Here is a 14,699-nt window from a genome sequence, read left to right on the forward strand (position 1 = left end):
GCAGCCCCGACGCGGCAGCACGGGCAAGCGGGGCGCGAGGCCAGGGGAGGCGCCCGGGACGCAGGGCTGCACGTCTCGGCGCGGCAAGGCACGCGGCCAAGGGCGGGAGCGCGACGACTGTGGTCGAGCGCGGCGACGAGCGCCGGTGACAGTGGCGAACGCGCTAGGGGAGGGGAGGCCGGAGCACATAGGAAAGAGGAGGGCGCGGGGCTCACAGTGAGCCGGACGGGGCGGCAGCGTCTCGACGTGGTCGGTGGAGAAGCGGAACGACGAGGTGGCAGTCGGGGAGGCGGGCGACGTCGTCCTCGGGCGATGGCATCGTTGGGGCTCCGTGGCAAGGCGCCCAGATCGGGAGGGGGCGAGGAGGAGACGAGGCAGTCCGGCGGGGAGGCGGCGCCGGCGTGGTGGCGTCGAACGACGGCGGGGAGCGGGGCGATGGCGACTTCAATGGCGTCGGGGCGGTGCAGTGTCCTCGGTGCGGCGTCCTGCGAAGCCAGGGCGGCGACGATGCTCGAGGGGGGGTCCGTCGGTGGAGGGGTCGGCGAGGTGAGGTGGTCGACGGCGACGGGCGCGTGGGAAGGGCGCCGGTGCCCGATCCAGATCGGTATCGGGAGGAGACGAGGGAGAGAGGGGAACGTGGGGGTCATGGGGGAAGTGGGGACGGACCGCTAGGGTTCGGTCGCCCCAAGGGTGCTGTAGGCGTCGGCAGGGCCCGTCTGGTTGGCCCAGAGGCGAGCTGGGTCGTGGCCCGGTGGGGGGTTCTCTCTTTATCCTTTTTTTTTGTTATTTTCCTTTTCTTTTTCTTTTCATTTATACTTTTCTATTTTCTTTTGTTTTAGCTATTGTTTTCTATTTATTTTATCTGCCAAATGATTTTTGTTAACTATGAAACTTTACACATAATTCCTTGTCAACACTATAAGGTTGCCCAAAAAGTTTGAGGTCAATTGGAACTGTTCAAATTTATAGTTGAATTAAAATGCTTTTATTTAATCTTGTTATTCCACTAAATGAATTCCAGGGGCAATTTGGGAAACCAAATGTGGTTGGTTCCAGCATGTTCATTACTTGGTGAATATTTGCCACCCATCGAACATTTTTTTACTTGAGAGTTTGAAGAAATATTATTTTGACTTTATTCTAAACTTTGAATTTGAACTCGGTTCGGATCAAAGTGAGGATTAGCAACTTGACTATGATGACATGGCATCATTAGGCAAGAGATTACTGTAGCGTGATTCTCGGGGTGTTACAGTCCCATCATTTCCTTTGTCCGGTGACCTCATCAGAGGCAAGAGGACTGGAGACCTATTTGTTTATATTTTTTCTTTTGCTTGGGTTTATTTCCCTAACGACATTGATGAGGTGGTGGCGACTTTGGCCTGTTGGAATAAGGTCTCCTCATGCCTCAACGACATCTAATCTGACACTGACAAAGGGCCTATAAGAGTTTGTGTCCCCATGTCTGTTGGCTCTCTTCATATATTGGCAGTCTATTAAGGAGAGCCATTGCATGACTATTGGTGAGGTGACTTCGACATCTTTTTCCGTGTGATTCTATGGCATGATCTGATTTCTCTAACTCCCTGGACCGATGATGATGGATTGCAAAGCCTATACTACGTAGGATGATGCTTCAACCGATGCCTCTTCGGCGATTTCTATATCTCGTCTCATGGGGCGAGTAATGCTTGGTATTGCGAGGATGTTTGCAGATGTCCCTTTTCTTTGTTGTTGACTCGGTGCAATTTTCAATCTTCGGCGGGTGACGTATAATTGAAAAAAGAAGAAGACTAGTATGATTTTCAATATAATTTTGATCTTTACTGACCGGTTGTCTTTCCATTGCATTGGCTATTTTTTATACACTCCCTCTGTTCCATAATATAGTGCGTACAGATATTTTGCAATGTCAAACTATACAATCTTTGACCAAGTTCATAGAAAAAACTATTTATATCCACAACACCAAATATATGAAATATGAAACTATTTCTTATAATGAATTTAAATTATACATGATTGGTGTTCTAGATGTAAATGTTTTTCTTCAGAAACTCGGCCAAAGTATATGAAGTTTAACTTTTTAGAAAATCTATATGTGCTACATTATGAAAGGCAGGGAGTATATAATTATCAGACCTAAGATACTCTTTAGGTGTCTTTTCTTTGTAAAAAAATGCCCCCAAGGGTTGTGGGAATAACAGCTGTGCTTTTCATATTATAATGACCTTGAACTCTGTATAAGAGCTCTGGGAATAACAACTGTTTCCTTGTAAATGGGCTATTTGGAAATGTAGATCCACCTAGTGTCATAGCTCAAGTAGCTCGTTAGAGCTATGCGCGCTACTGCCCAACTACTGCAGCATGTGATGGACAAGATGTTTTAGCGGGAATAGAGGACGGGCGCCCATGGTATCGAGGATTCTATCCCTGTATCGAGGACGCTGCAAGCCTGCGGCCCCAGTTTTTACACAAACACAACTGCTGCATGTAGTCAACGTTCTTGTTTCGGGTTTGTTAATTTACGTATCAAGCGTTTAGTCCTGAAGGATGATGATATCCTTTGCATGAATGAAACTGGGAGGTATGCTCCTCATTCGAAAAAAGAAAACCATTAACCTTTAAAACTAAGGCCTTATTTGGTTTGGAGAAATTTTGTAGGAATTTTATGGTTTCTAGGAACAAAATTATATGCCTATGGAGGAATTCTTTCTATCCTTCACATTTCATAGAAAAATAAACATTAGCCTAGACTCAATGAAAAAAAATCATATGATACGACAGCTCACGCGGAGGCAGCAAGACTATAATGATAGTGACGGTCATGAAGCTTCTCAAGGTGGGTATTTGCTGGCGCTGCTCCGGCTCCGGCGACCTTGGACCTCGTCTCTCCGGTGTCCATGGCTGTCGACGTCCTTTGCCGGGCGGCTCCGGCCTCGAGACCAGCAGTTGCATCCCTTCCAGCTCGCCTGGCTCCCCGACGTTCCGACGGTTATGGCCACGGTAGCTAGTGTCTGCGTTCCTCCAGTCCTAGCTTACCGGTGATGTCGTTCGCCCTCACCCTACCCCCTCGTGGTTTGCTTCGATGCCTGCCCTATGTTGGACATCTCAAAGCCCTTTCTTTTTGCCAGATCCAATGCTCATCTGTTCGGACGTGGTGCCACCCTCTGACGGCAGGTGCAGCCCCGCCAACCCCCTTCCTACATGGTGGCTCCAACCGGCGTATGGCTCCTCATATTCATTTCCAATTACGGCGATTATGGGGTTGCTCAGTGTTAGAGATATATTTGGATTACTTGTATTTGGTAGTCTAGAATTTGTAATCCGTCTCCTACCTTATCTTCAGGAGAGGCTTCTTGTCCTTCAAGTCTTGTACTCAATATATACTCGCCCTCGAGACTCAATAATACAACCATCATATTCCGTCAATCCCCTCTCCCTTCTAACATGGTATCAGCATAACTGGTCCAAACCCTAGCCGCCGCCCGCCACTTCCGCCCCTGCACGCCGCCCCCGGGGCAGTCGTTCTCCATGACCGCCGCCGGGGGCCGCGCCGCACGTACCTAGGGTTCGTCCGCCTGTCGTCTGGACCGACTGCCCTAGAGAGTCTTTTTTCCGAGCCCTTGCTCCGGGTTTTCTCTCTCCTGCCGGTCACCTTGATCGATGTTTTCCTTTTTGTTTTCCGATCTATACTTGATCGGTTTGCGTCGCCCGCCGCCGCCGTCGACCCCTGCGCGCCTCTACTTCGAACCCCACGCGACCAGCCGGCTTCTCCTCCGGCCCGGCGACCCCCGCGCGACCAGCCGGCTTCTCCTCCGACCCCCTGCGCTGGCCGTCTTCGCCCTGCTCCGACCGGGACTACTGCATCGCCCCGACCCGGCGGCCCAACATAGCCGCCGTTCGCGCGCCGGCTCGCTCACCGATCCACGCCACCCGCCTCCGCCGCGTCTGCAAGGCTGCCCCTGCGGTCTGCCTCCCCGGCCTTGTCCCCGGCTGCGTCGGGCCGGCTGCAAGCTCGTCGGCTGCCTCAGCTCGGGCGACGCTGCTACGTTGGTCGCTCGGGCCTCACTGCCCGGGCACCGGCGCTGTTTTCGCAGCCCGGGTGCCGACGCTGACGCGCTCGTCCACACGTCGTCCCACGCCGTCCGTCATTGTGGGCCTCATCTTGGACTCCGCCGCCACCCCGTCTTCACCGAGCAGCGTTTCCGACCTCGCACGCGATTGGCTTGATCACCCGCTCGTCGCCGCGATCCTCCTCATCTACGCCACGCGACCGACCTAGCCCGTCCATTGCGCACGCCTCCGCAGGTCCCATGAAGATCGTTCCCGAGTTCAGCGCGCCCCTCCACCGATCGAGCAACGGGCTATCGCTGCGTCGCCCGTCGGGCCACAGCGCCGCCGCCCCGTGGTTCTCCTCGCGGCTGCATCGACTCACACGTCGCCGCTGCGTCGCCCCGGGCCGTAGTGCTACGATACGCGGTCCCCGCCGCCGCCCCGAGGCCGTCCCCACGGTTGCACTGACCCGCGCTCCGCCGCTGCGCCGCCCTTCAGGTTGTAGCGCCGCGGCCCCCGCTGCTGCCCCGAGGTCTTCCCGCCGTCGCCCCATCCCACCTGTTGCCGCCGCTACATCGCCCGTTCGGGCCGTAGCGCCGCGGCCCGTGGTCCACCGCTGTCCCCGTGCGTCGACCTCTTGTGGTATGCGCCACGCCGCCTCCCTTGGCGCGGGAACGCCATTGTCCGCGCCGGTCTTCGTCGCGTTGTTGGGTTCCTCGCCTACTTCGAGCATCGTCGCCGCACTACTAACCTAGCTGTTGCCGTCGCCGTCAGGCCGCCGCCGCCGCTCTTCTTCGGCCGCCGCCGCCGCTACCTTCGTAGCCGCCACCGCCGCCCGTCCACCCCCTTCGTCTTCGTCCAAGCACCAGCCCGTCGTTAGCGTCGCCGTCATCTACCCCGACCACTTCGTCTACTTCGACCAACGTTGGTGACATCGGCCCCGCGCCGATGGATGCCGCAATCGTCGTCGAGTTCTTCTCTGCTGGCCCCTCCGACATCTCCGACATGGCGTACAGCTCATGCAGGTCCCTCGTCTACGCATGCCTGGTACTGGCAACACCGGTGCGTGCCTTCGTCCACGACGTGTCCCTGGGCCTGGCAAGCCTAGAGCGGCGCTTCGTCAGCTTCGTCTTCATCCATCTACGCATGCCCGGTGCTGGCAACACCAATGCGTGACTTCGTCCACGACGTGTCCCCGGGCTTGGCAAACCCGGCGCGACGCTTCGCCAACACCGTCTACCTCCCGGCGCACCCCTACTTCGACATCACTGCGCCCATGCTAACTTGGCGCCTCCTTGCGCCCGCGGCTCCACGACATTTTCCTCGACACCGGCTACCCCGACTCGACATCGACCACGACATTCTTCGCACGGCTACCTCGACCACGGCTACACCACCCTACGCTCTCGGCTACATCAACATCGGCACAAAGGGCTATCATCCGCTTGAGCAACTCATCAGCTTCCTCTACAGTCAACGCGTCCGCGACGGGACACTGTCCACGACGCTCCCGCTACGACTGCGGGGGGATGTCAGCCCGTCGGCTGCTATTCTCTCCAGTCTGACCGTCCGCAACGCTCCTGTTGTCTGCGACGCTACCGCTACGACTGCGGGGGGATGTTAGAGATATATTTGGGTTACTTGTATTTGGTAGTCTAGGATTTGTAATCCGTCTCCTACCTTATCTTCAGAAGAGGCTTCTTGCCCTCCAAGTCTTGTACTCAATATATACTCGCCCTCAAGGCTCAATAATACAACCATCATATTCCGCAACAATCCCTCTCTCTCCCTTCTAACACTCAGCCTTAGGCCAGGAAGAAATCCCTGCTCGGCTTGCCGGTGTTGGCAGCGGTGGCGTCTGCGTATGCCGTTTCCTTCTTGGAGGCGTTGTCAAGGCCCTCGGCTGGGCCCTTCTTCGAGCTGAGGGGAAACCCTGGGTCTGGTTCCTTTGGACCGGATGGCGACGGCGTCTCGGCGTCCTCTTCCTTTTTGAAAGCGCTATCTTGCTCGTTCGCGGTGTCCCCGGTTTTGGCTCTGTCGATGTTGGTGTTCTTGTTGGTTCGGCATTGCCGCTCTTGATTTGGGCTTGGTTGGTTTAGCTGTGATGTATCCTCTGTACGGCCTGAGCATCCCTCGTCTCTTTGCTCCGGACATTATATTCACGCTTGCGTGCGTTCGTGTCCTGTGTTATACCCTTATCTGTATTCATTCTACTTCTTTTATCAATGCAATAATAATGCAATGATATGCAAACTTTGCGTGATCACTGAGGTGTTTGATATTAGGAACTTGTGTCCCCTCTGACTTTCAATGATCATTAGGGTGTTTGACGTTCGAAACGTGTGTCCCCTGCTCCCCTCTGGCACTCTTTGCTTGTGCCGACTCTTGGAAGCCGGAAATGCCACAGCAGCAAATCCTTGTTTACGACCACCAGTTTGCACGGATAATTCAATCTAATTTACCAATAAATAAGAGCATATTCGTCGTCGTTTGCGTGCACTGCGTTCCTTAATCGTTTGGTTGCTTGCCTCGGCTCGTCGGGCAAACCCCATGCGTCAAGGAATGGTGAAACTCGGCTAAAAAAAAGTAATGATGAAACTGCGTCATCGCCTCGTTGCTTCAAGCAACGGATATCCAAGAAATACAAGCAACGACATTCATAGACGGGGAAAGGGAAATCATGTGTTACGGTTGAACCATGCACAGCTACATAGGGCAAAGCATCGCAGCGAGGATACATCCAACAACAGTGCATCTCACTATTCGGTATCTTATCACATCATATCACAGTGCTGTGACGGGACACCGCTGCCACGGGATATCCAAAACAAAATGATGAACAGCTCAATGATCAACACTGGTGTGCCCCGCAAAACAAAAGAAATACTAGTAACATCACAGCCACTAGTATAAAGGGAAAGGGAAAAACGTGAGCGCCACTCAGATGATAAATAATTAAACCGGGAAATGACAGAATCTTTGCAGACCAAAGGATTCGTTTTTGCACGCATTAGTACTAATATGAAAAATTAAAGCTAAAGTCGCATCACGCATTATTGCAAAATAACAAATCCCTGCCAAGTGCCAACGGTCACAAAAGGCGGGGCCTACGAAACATCAACACATGCAAAGGCAAAGGGATAACATGCTTCGTGCAGAAGAATTTATTATAAATATAGTAATAGTGCACCGCAACTACTGTGAAGATAAACAATAATTATATGCACCCGGAATCCAGACAAAGCAAGTTTTCCAGAGATGCTTGGCTTTATATGAGGCAACTTTGGGGGAGGCAACACAAAGCAAAGCAGTCCAGTGAAGAAAAGCCATAGAATTTCAGAAGCCAAGCAGAGATCAACCAACAATGCTGACACTTCTTGAATTGGGGATCTGGATCCTCCCGGTGACGCGCATCTTCACGCCATGCAGGCGCCTAGTTCTCCTACTTGACAACCTCCAGCAGCTGAAGGCAAGCATCATGCGCACAAGGTCATCGTCTCCAGCCCTTTGGAGTCGTCTGGCGAGGCTGCAGACGATAACCTTCACATTGTGAAGGAAACCTGGGACTTGATCCTCAGCTGGAGATGTTCGAAACACCAATTTCATCAGGTGGGCGGCCCTTGCTAGCATTTCCTTGCCCCTGGAGTGGGGTGAACAACTTCCCTTGTCCATAGATACTCTGTTTTTTAGCCTTCTCTTGAAACCAAATGTATTGTCCCTCTCTGCATGTAAGATGGAGATAAATAAAGAAGCAAGCGACACTACTCTCTTGTGCATTTACACTCTTTGTCCAAGTTCCCCAAGCAAATAGTTTATCTGGAGGTCAAATTTACAACGCAAAATGATCGATATCCATCGGTGGAAACCCAGACTGTGCTCGTTTTAGCCCTTGTAATATACTTTTTGCAGTCTCCTTTTCCTGCAAATATTGAACGCAATACAATTGTACCAAATCAGAATCAATAGGAAAACACAGCAACCTATGATGATATTCTATTTTTCACTAGCAAACAATGCACTCAAGTGTGATCTGAGCAAATATGCACTATGTTAATAAAACAAGCTAAAGTGGGTGCAACCTAATTAGGTTGAAGTTGGTTTCAATTGCATATTTGCACACTAACATGATCCTTCGTTAACTTATTTGCTAACGCCGATCTCAAGATTTCACTATTTTGTCTCCTTTCATCTGTTTTTCTTTTCAATTAGGCTGAAGCAAAGTGAACAAATAACTTACTGGGCCAGTGTAATCCAAGAGTCTTGTGCAATAGTGTTCTGCTTCCTCAAACCTGCCCATGCTCTTGCAATGCTTCGCAAGAAAAAGCAAGGCTTCAACAAAATTCTGGCCCTGCCTTTCCTCAACTTCCATTCTATCTAAATCCTTCTTGTAGTAAAATGCAGCCTCCTCAGCTTGCCCAAGCATACTGTGCAACTTTGCCAATTGGTGAAGTGCTATTCCTTCAGTGTCATTAGTATTTGCAGCCCTCTCATAGCACTTGATGGCTTCTTCAATCATTTGAAGCGGATCACTCTCATAGCACTGAGCCATAGCAATCCAAAGGCGTGCATCGTTAGGTTGCAGGTGGGATGATTTTCGGAAATAGTATAGTGCATAAAATGGCATTCCCATCATCTCATAGATCTGACCAAGACCATACCAAGCACGGTAATCTCTAGGATTTATATCAACAGCTCTTCTGTAGGCATCAATTGCAGCAGGCGTATTTTTTAGCTCAACAAACTCATGTCCCATGAGAGTCCAAGCTGAGAGGTACTTGCGGTTAAGCTTCAGCGCCCTTTGGAAATACAAAACTGACTTCTCATGCTGCCCCTTCAAACTGTAGTAATTTGCAATTATGCAGCAAGATTCAGGGCGATATTTATCTGTCAGAAACACCCTGTGAGCAAGGAAGCTCAAAGCAGTCAAGCTTTCTTTTGCATACAATAAATTTGAGTAAATATCCATAGAATCCACACGAAAAGGGTCAGTTCTGAGGAGTTCTTCAAAAATCATGTCCGCTTCATCCAGGTCCCTCATACTATACTGAACGGTTGCTATTTGAGCCTGAATGTAGTCGCTGCAACGGAAGACCCCCATCAAGCGCTCATATCTTTTCAAAGCTTCTTCATGCATCTTTAATTCCAGATGTGCACTAGCAATGAAAAAATCTTTCATCCAGTGATTCTTCAGATTTAAGTTGTTCAGAATGTCACTGCTAGTGCACAAAGACTGTATCTCTAACCAAGCACACCAGTTCCAAGGGTAGCTATTGACAGATTCTACCAGAACTGTTCTAGACAGACCTTCACAACCTTTATCGCGTAGAACAATGCCATACAAGTACAGGCCAAAGGAATCAATAGCACCAGTTCTGCGATGTGTTGAGAGCTCTCTCTCCAATGCAACAAGTTCCTGATTAACAACGTTGCTCTTCCCCAAAGATCCTTCAAGCTCTATTGTCTCTTCCTCTTTTCGCTTCTCTCCGGCCTAAATTGCAGAGCAAATAACAATGTTCATCAAGCATATCAAATAATAAAATGCTGATTAAACTATATGGAGAAAATAGACAGTTTCTGCAAAGGAAAATAGGCTGCAAGAAAAGAGGGGAGAAAACTCAGCCTTAAATGGACATGGCCATCGGCCCATCGTTCCATAGGCCAAAAGTATGGAAACTCAGTGGGTCGTAGGCAATCTTACTAAAACACTGACACATAGTATGATGCTGGAGCACATTTCTCATTACAATTTGGAAACTCATGCGTATTTGGCAAACAAAAGCCAAATAATATGTTACATAAGCAATTTCTGAGCTTCCATACGGAAGAACCATTGTGCATATAAATATACAGTATCTATCATCACAACGAGTACTTAACGTACAAAGAGCTAGCCAATCATCTTCCAAACACCTAGAGAAAAAACCACTTGATAGACAAAAGAACAAAGTAATAGATATGAACAAGAAATGAGTAGATATTTTTTAGATGTCTGGTCATCCAATCTGAACATTCATCAACGAGGCAAAAATAAGAAACCAGAGGCTCCGCACAATTTATTCCAGCTTCATTAAACCATGACAAAACAACTGAAGCACCTATTAGTCTACTGCTAGCATCTCTTCTTCAACGAAGTGTTCCATTGCCCAACAATAGTAATGATCAGACTATGCACAAAGGACCACAGAGCACCAAAATATTCACCATCAATAACAGCAAACATTGAGGATTCCAGTTATTGACTTATTGTCTTCACCAAAATCCAGGTAAATCTTCTATTACTCCATTTGCACAAGAAGGAGCCCTAACGAGCACCCACAAAACTTCCTACAAAATGCCATTTCCTCAATTGGAAACTCAGAACAATAACTAAGCCTGACCTTTACTGTACCAGGTCCAGTGAAGCATTTCATCAAACAGCACACGCCCTACCGCAAATGTGCACACTGGCACGAGTCCGCTCGAAAGAATAAACAGGACGCTACCCGTATCATGACTTACCATGTAGAGCGCGTAGCACCGCAGGAACACGGCCTTGCGCCCGACCTGGGAGCGCAGCACGTGAGCGGCGCGCCGGTACTCCCGGCAGTCGAAGTAGGTCTTCGCGAGCAGGTACTTGTCGGCCCCTGCGTCGAACGCGTCGTCGTCCGGGATGGGCGTGCTCACGTACGAGACGCCGCCGAGCGGCGTCCCAGCCTCGGAGCCGGCGCCGCCGCCCGGTCGCATGCGGCGCCGGAAGCTGGACCCACCGCTGCGGTGCAGATGCAGCAGCCGCCCGCCGGGGGCGGCGCCCGAGGAGGACGGGGTGTCCATTGCCGCCGACTGGGATGGCGTCGCGTCCGGCTCGATGCCGACGAGCAGCTCGGCGGCCCTGCAGATGGGAGAAGGCTGTTAGGGTTAGGGTTTTGACTTTGGGGGTCCTACGGGATTTTCGGGCGGCGTACCATTTCGCGGCGGAGTAGAGGCAACGGTCGCCGAGCTGGCGAGCGGCCGCTCGGAGCTCGACGCGGTAGTTCTCCTTGGCGGCGGCCATACGCCGGTGGGGGGACGCGGGGTGGCTAATTTGGAGCGGATCGGCGCAGTGAGAGCGCAAACTTTTTTGAAACTGCGACGAGAGAGGGGAGAATTTGCGATGCGGCGGGTCTGAAATTTTGGCATTTGAGGGAGAGCTTTGGTTGGGCTGGGCTAGGTGGCTGGTTGGGCCTGAGTGGATGAAACAACGGCATGTCAGATCATCTTTAGCCATTTTCCCTAAAAAATTTTTACAAAAGGTAGATTTTATTGGCTCAAAATGAAGTATAAAATGGATACAAACACAGTGAGTACAGACCCGGCCTCTACATAAATAGGATAGCCAACACTGACGTGAAAAAAAAACACCGACAGATAGTAAAGTCATATAAGACCAAATTATGTCTAAGCGAGGGGGAAAGAATATAAAAAAACTAAAGCAATCAAATTTGTGGTCGACAACTACAACTATGGCCACATCATTCATCTCATGACACCATAAGGACAACAAGATTCTTCAACAACAAAGCCTTCAAGAATGGAGTGACGCTCAATCACCGTCACCGGACCCAACCAGATTCTAGATTTTCACCCTGAAGAATCGGTCCAAGCATATACCTTTTTTCAAAGAACATCGGCTTTATTAATCACTAAACTACGTTAAATGATGCCCACTACTCGTATTTGAGCAGTTCAGACTGATATGTCTACTTAATGTGAGCTTCGAAATATTTACATGTTGCCCACTACTCTATCTATCACCGCGCCAGCATTGGACCCCTCAAACCTCGAAGGTTGCCTCCAAACCCAAAATTTGATTCCAAGTCATTGGTATTTGCATAAACTTGGGGTTAACTGATGACCCACAAGTATATGGGATCTATCGTAGTCCTTTCGATAAGTAAGAGTGTTGAACCCAGCGAGGAGCAGAAAGAAATGACAAGCGGTTTTCAGCAAAGTATTCTCTGCAATCACTGAAATTATCGGTAACAAATAGTTGTGTGATAAGATAATTTGTAACGGGTAACAAGTAACAAAAGTAAATAAGCTTCAGCAAGGTGGCCCAATCCTTTTTGTAGCAAAGGACAAGCCTGGGCGAACTCTTATATAAAGTAAAGCGCTCCCGAGGACACATGGGAATTACTGTCAAGCTAGTTTACATCATACTCATATGATTCACGTTCATTACTTTGATAATTTGATATGTGGGTGGACCGGTGCTTGGGTGTTGTCCTTCCTTGAATAAGCCTCCCACTTATGATTAACCCCTCTCGCAAGCATCCGCAACTACGAAAGAAGAATTAAGATAAATCTAGCCATAGCATGAAACATATGGATCCAAATCAGCCCCTTATGAAGCAACGCATAAACTAGGTTTAACCTTCTATCACTCTAGCAACCCATCATCTACTTATTACTTCCAAATGCCTTCCCCTAGGCCCAAATAGAGGTGAAGTTTCATGTAGTCGATGTTCACATAACACCACTAGAGGAGAGACAACATACAGCTCATCAAAATATCGAACGAATACCAAATTCACATGATTACTTATAACAAGACTTCTCCCATGTCCTCAGGAACAAACGTAACTACTCACAAAGCATATTCATATTCATAATCAGAGGAGTATTAATTATCATTAGGGATCTGCACATATGATCTTCCACCTAATAAACCAACTAGCATCGACTACGAGGAGTAATCAACACTACTAGCAACCGACAGGTACCAATCTGAGGTTTTGAGACAAAGATCGGATACAAGAGATGAACTAGGGTTTGGAGAGGAGATGGTGCTGGTGAAGATGTTGATGGAGATTGACCCCCCTCTCGATGAGAGGATCGTTGGTGATGGCGATGGCGATGATTTCCCCCTCCGGGAGGGAAGTTTTCTCGGCAGAACAGCTCCGCCGGAGCCCTAGATTCGTTCTGCCCAAGTTCCGCCTCGAGACGGCGGCGCTTCGTCCCGAAAGCTTCCTCTTGATTTTTTTTCCAGGTCAAAACACACCATATAGCAGAAGATGGGCACCAGAGGCCTGCCAGGGGTCCCACAAGGCAGGGGGCGCGCCCAGGGGGTAGGGCATTCTCCCTCTTCATGTAAATCTTGTAAAAATAAGGGAGAAAAGGCATAAGTATTGTGCTATAATGTGTAATAACAGCCCATAATGCAATAAATATTAATATAAAAGCATAATGCAAAATTGACGTATCAACTCCCCCAAGCTTAGGCCTCGCTTGTCCTCAAGCGAAAGCCGAAATCGAAAAATATGTCCACATGTTTAGGGATAGAGATGTCGATAAAATAAAATACAGACATGAGGGCATCATGATCATCTTTAGAACAGCAACATATATTGTCATATAATTTCTTATGCTAAAGTAACAATTCGTTCACAAGGTAAAGTATGAATCAGAAACTTTATTGAAGACTAACAAACTGTGATCTCGGTCATTGGAGCAATTGCAATTTATCATAACTTCGGAAAGAGTCAATACAAGAGCTTTTCAGCAAGTCCACATACTCAACTATCATTTAGTCTTTCACAATTGCTAACACTCACGCGATACTTATGGGTTCAAAGCTTCAACTGGACATAGAGAAAGATAGGGGCTTATAGTTTTGCCTCCCAACCTTTTACCTCAAGGGTAATGTCAACAATAATACTTTATGAAAACCTACATCCGAGTGAATATATATATATGGATCTTTCTCCAACACATAGTGCTTGCCAAAAGAAAAGTGTAAAAAGGAAAGGTGAAGATCACCATGACTCTTGTATAAGGGTAGAAGATAAAAGTAAAAGATAGGCCCTTCGCAGAGGGAAGCAGAGGTTGTCATGCGCTTTTATGGTTGGATGCACAAAATCTTTATGCAAAAGAACGTCACTTTATATTGCCGCTTGTGATAAAGAACTTTATTATGCAGTCTGTCGCTTTTATTTCTTCCATATCACAAGTTCGTATAAAGCTTATTTTCTTCACACCAATAGATCATACATATTTAGAGAGCAATTTTTATTGCTTACACCGATGACAACTTACTTGAAGGATCTTACTCAATCCATAGGTAGGTATGGTGGACTCTCATGGCAAAATTAGTTTAAGAGATGTTTGGAAGCACAAGTAGTATCTCTACTTGGTGCAAAGGATTTGGCTAGCATAAGAGAGAAAAGGCAAGCTCAACATGTTAGAGGATCCATGACGATATAACTTCTAGTCGGATATAAGAAAACATAACCCATTATGTTGTCTTCCTTGTCCAACATCAACTTTTTAGCATGTCATAGTTTAATGAGTGCTCACAATTACAAAAGATGTCCAAGATAGTATATTTATATGTGAAGCCTCTCTTTCTTTATTACTTCCTATTAATTGCAACAATGACCAAAACTATGTTTGTCAATTCTCAACAAATTTTATTCATCATACTCTTTATATGTGAAGTCATCACTCTCCATAAGATCACTATATGATCTTTTTATTCTTTCTCTTATTCTTATACCCTCAAGATCATAGCAAGAAAGTAAAGTCCTCAACTCAAAACTACTATTTATTATATAACTCTCGAACTCGATTACATAAATAGAGATCAAAATAAAACTCCCAGATCATACTAAAAACTTTATTCAACTAGA

General features: G+C 48.2%; 1 protein-coding gene across 1 annotated transcript; it reads right to left on the reverse strand.

The window, feature by feature from the left end:
- Nucleotides 1-7,202: 7,202 nt before the first annotated feature.
- On the reverse strand, nt 7,203-11,227 carry LOC123145048 (anaphase-promoting complex subunit 8). The gene is made up of 4 exons (XM_044564354.1): nt 10,998-11,227; nt 10,555-10,924; nt 8,294-9,544; nt 7,203-7,975 (listed from the first exon to the last, which is right to left on the reverse strand). The coding sequence occupies exons 1-4, from the start codon at nt 11,084-11,086 to the stop codon at nt 7,886-7,888; spliced, it is 1,800 nt and encodes a 599-aa protein (XP_044420289.1). The 5' UTR covers nt 11,087-11,227; the 3' UTR covers nt 7,203-7,885.
- Nucleotides 11,228-14,699: the final 3,472 nt, after the last annotated feature.

Source organism: Triticum aestivum, chromosome 6D (genome assembly GCF_018294505.1).
Source record: "Triticum aestivum cultivar Chinese Spring chromosome 6D, IWGSC CS RefSeq v2.1, whole genome shotgun sequence".
In the NCBI taxonomy this organism is placed as follows: Eukaryota; Viridiplantae; Streptophyta; class Magnoliopsida; order Poales; family Poaceae; genus Triticum; species Triticum aestivum.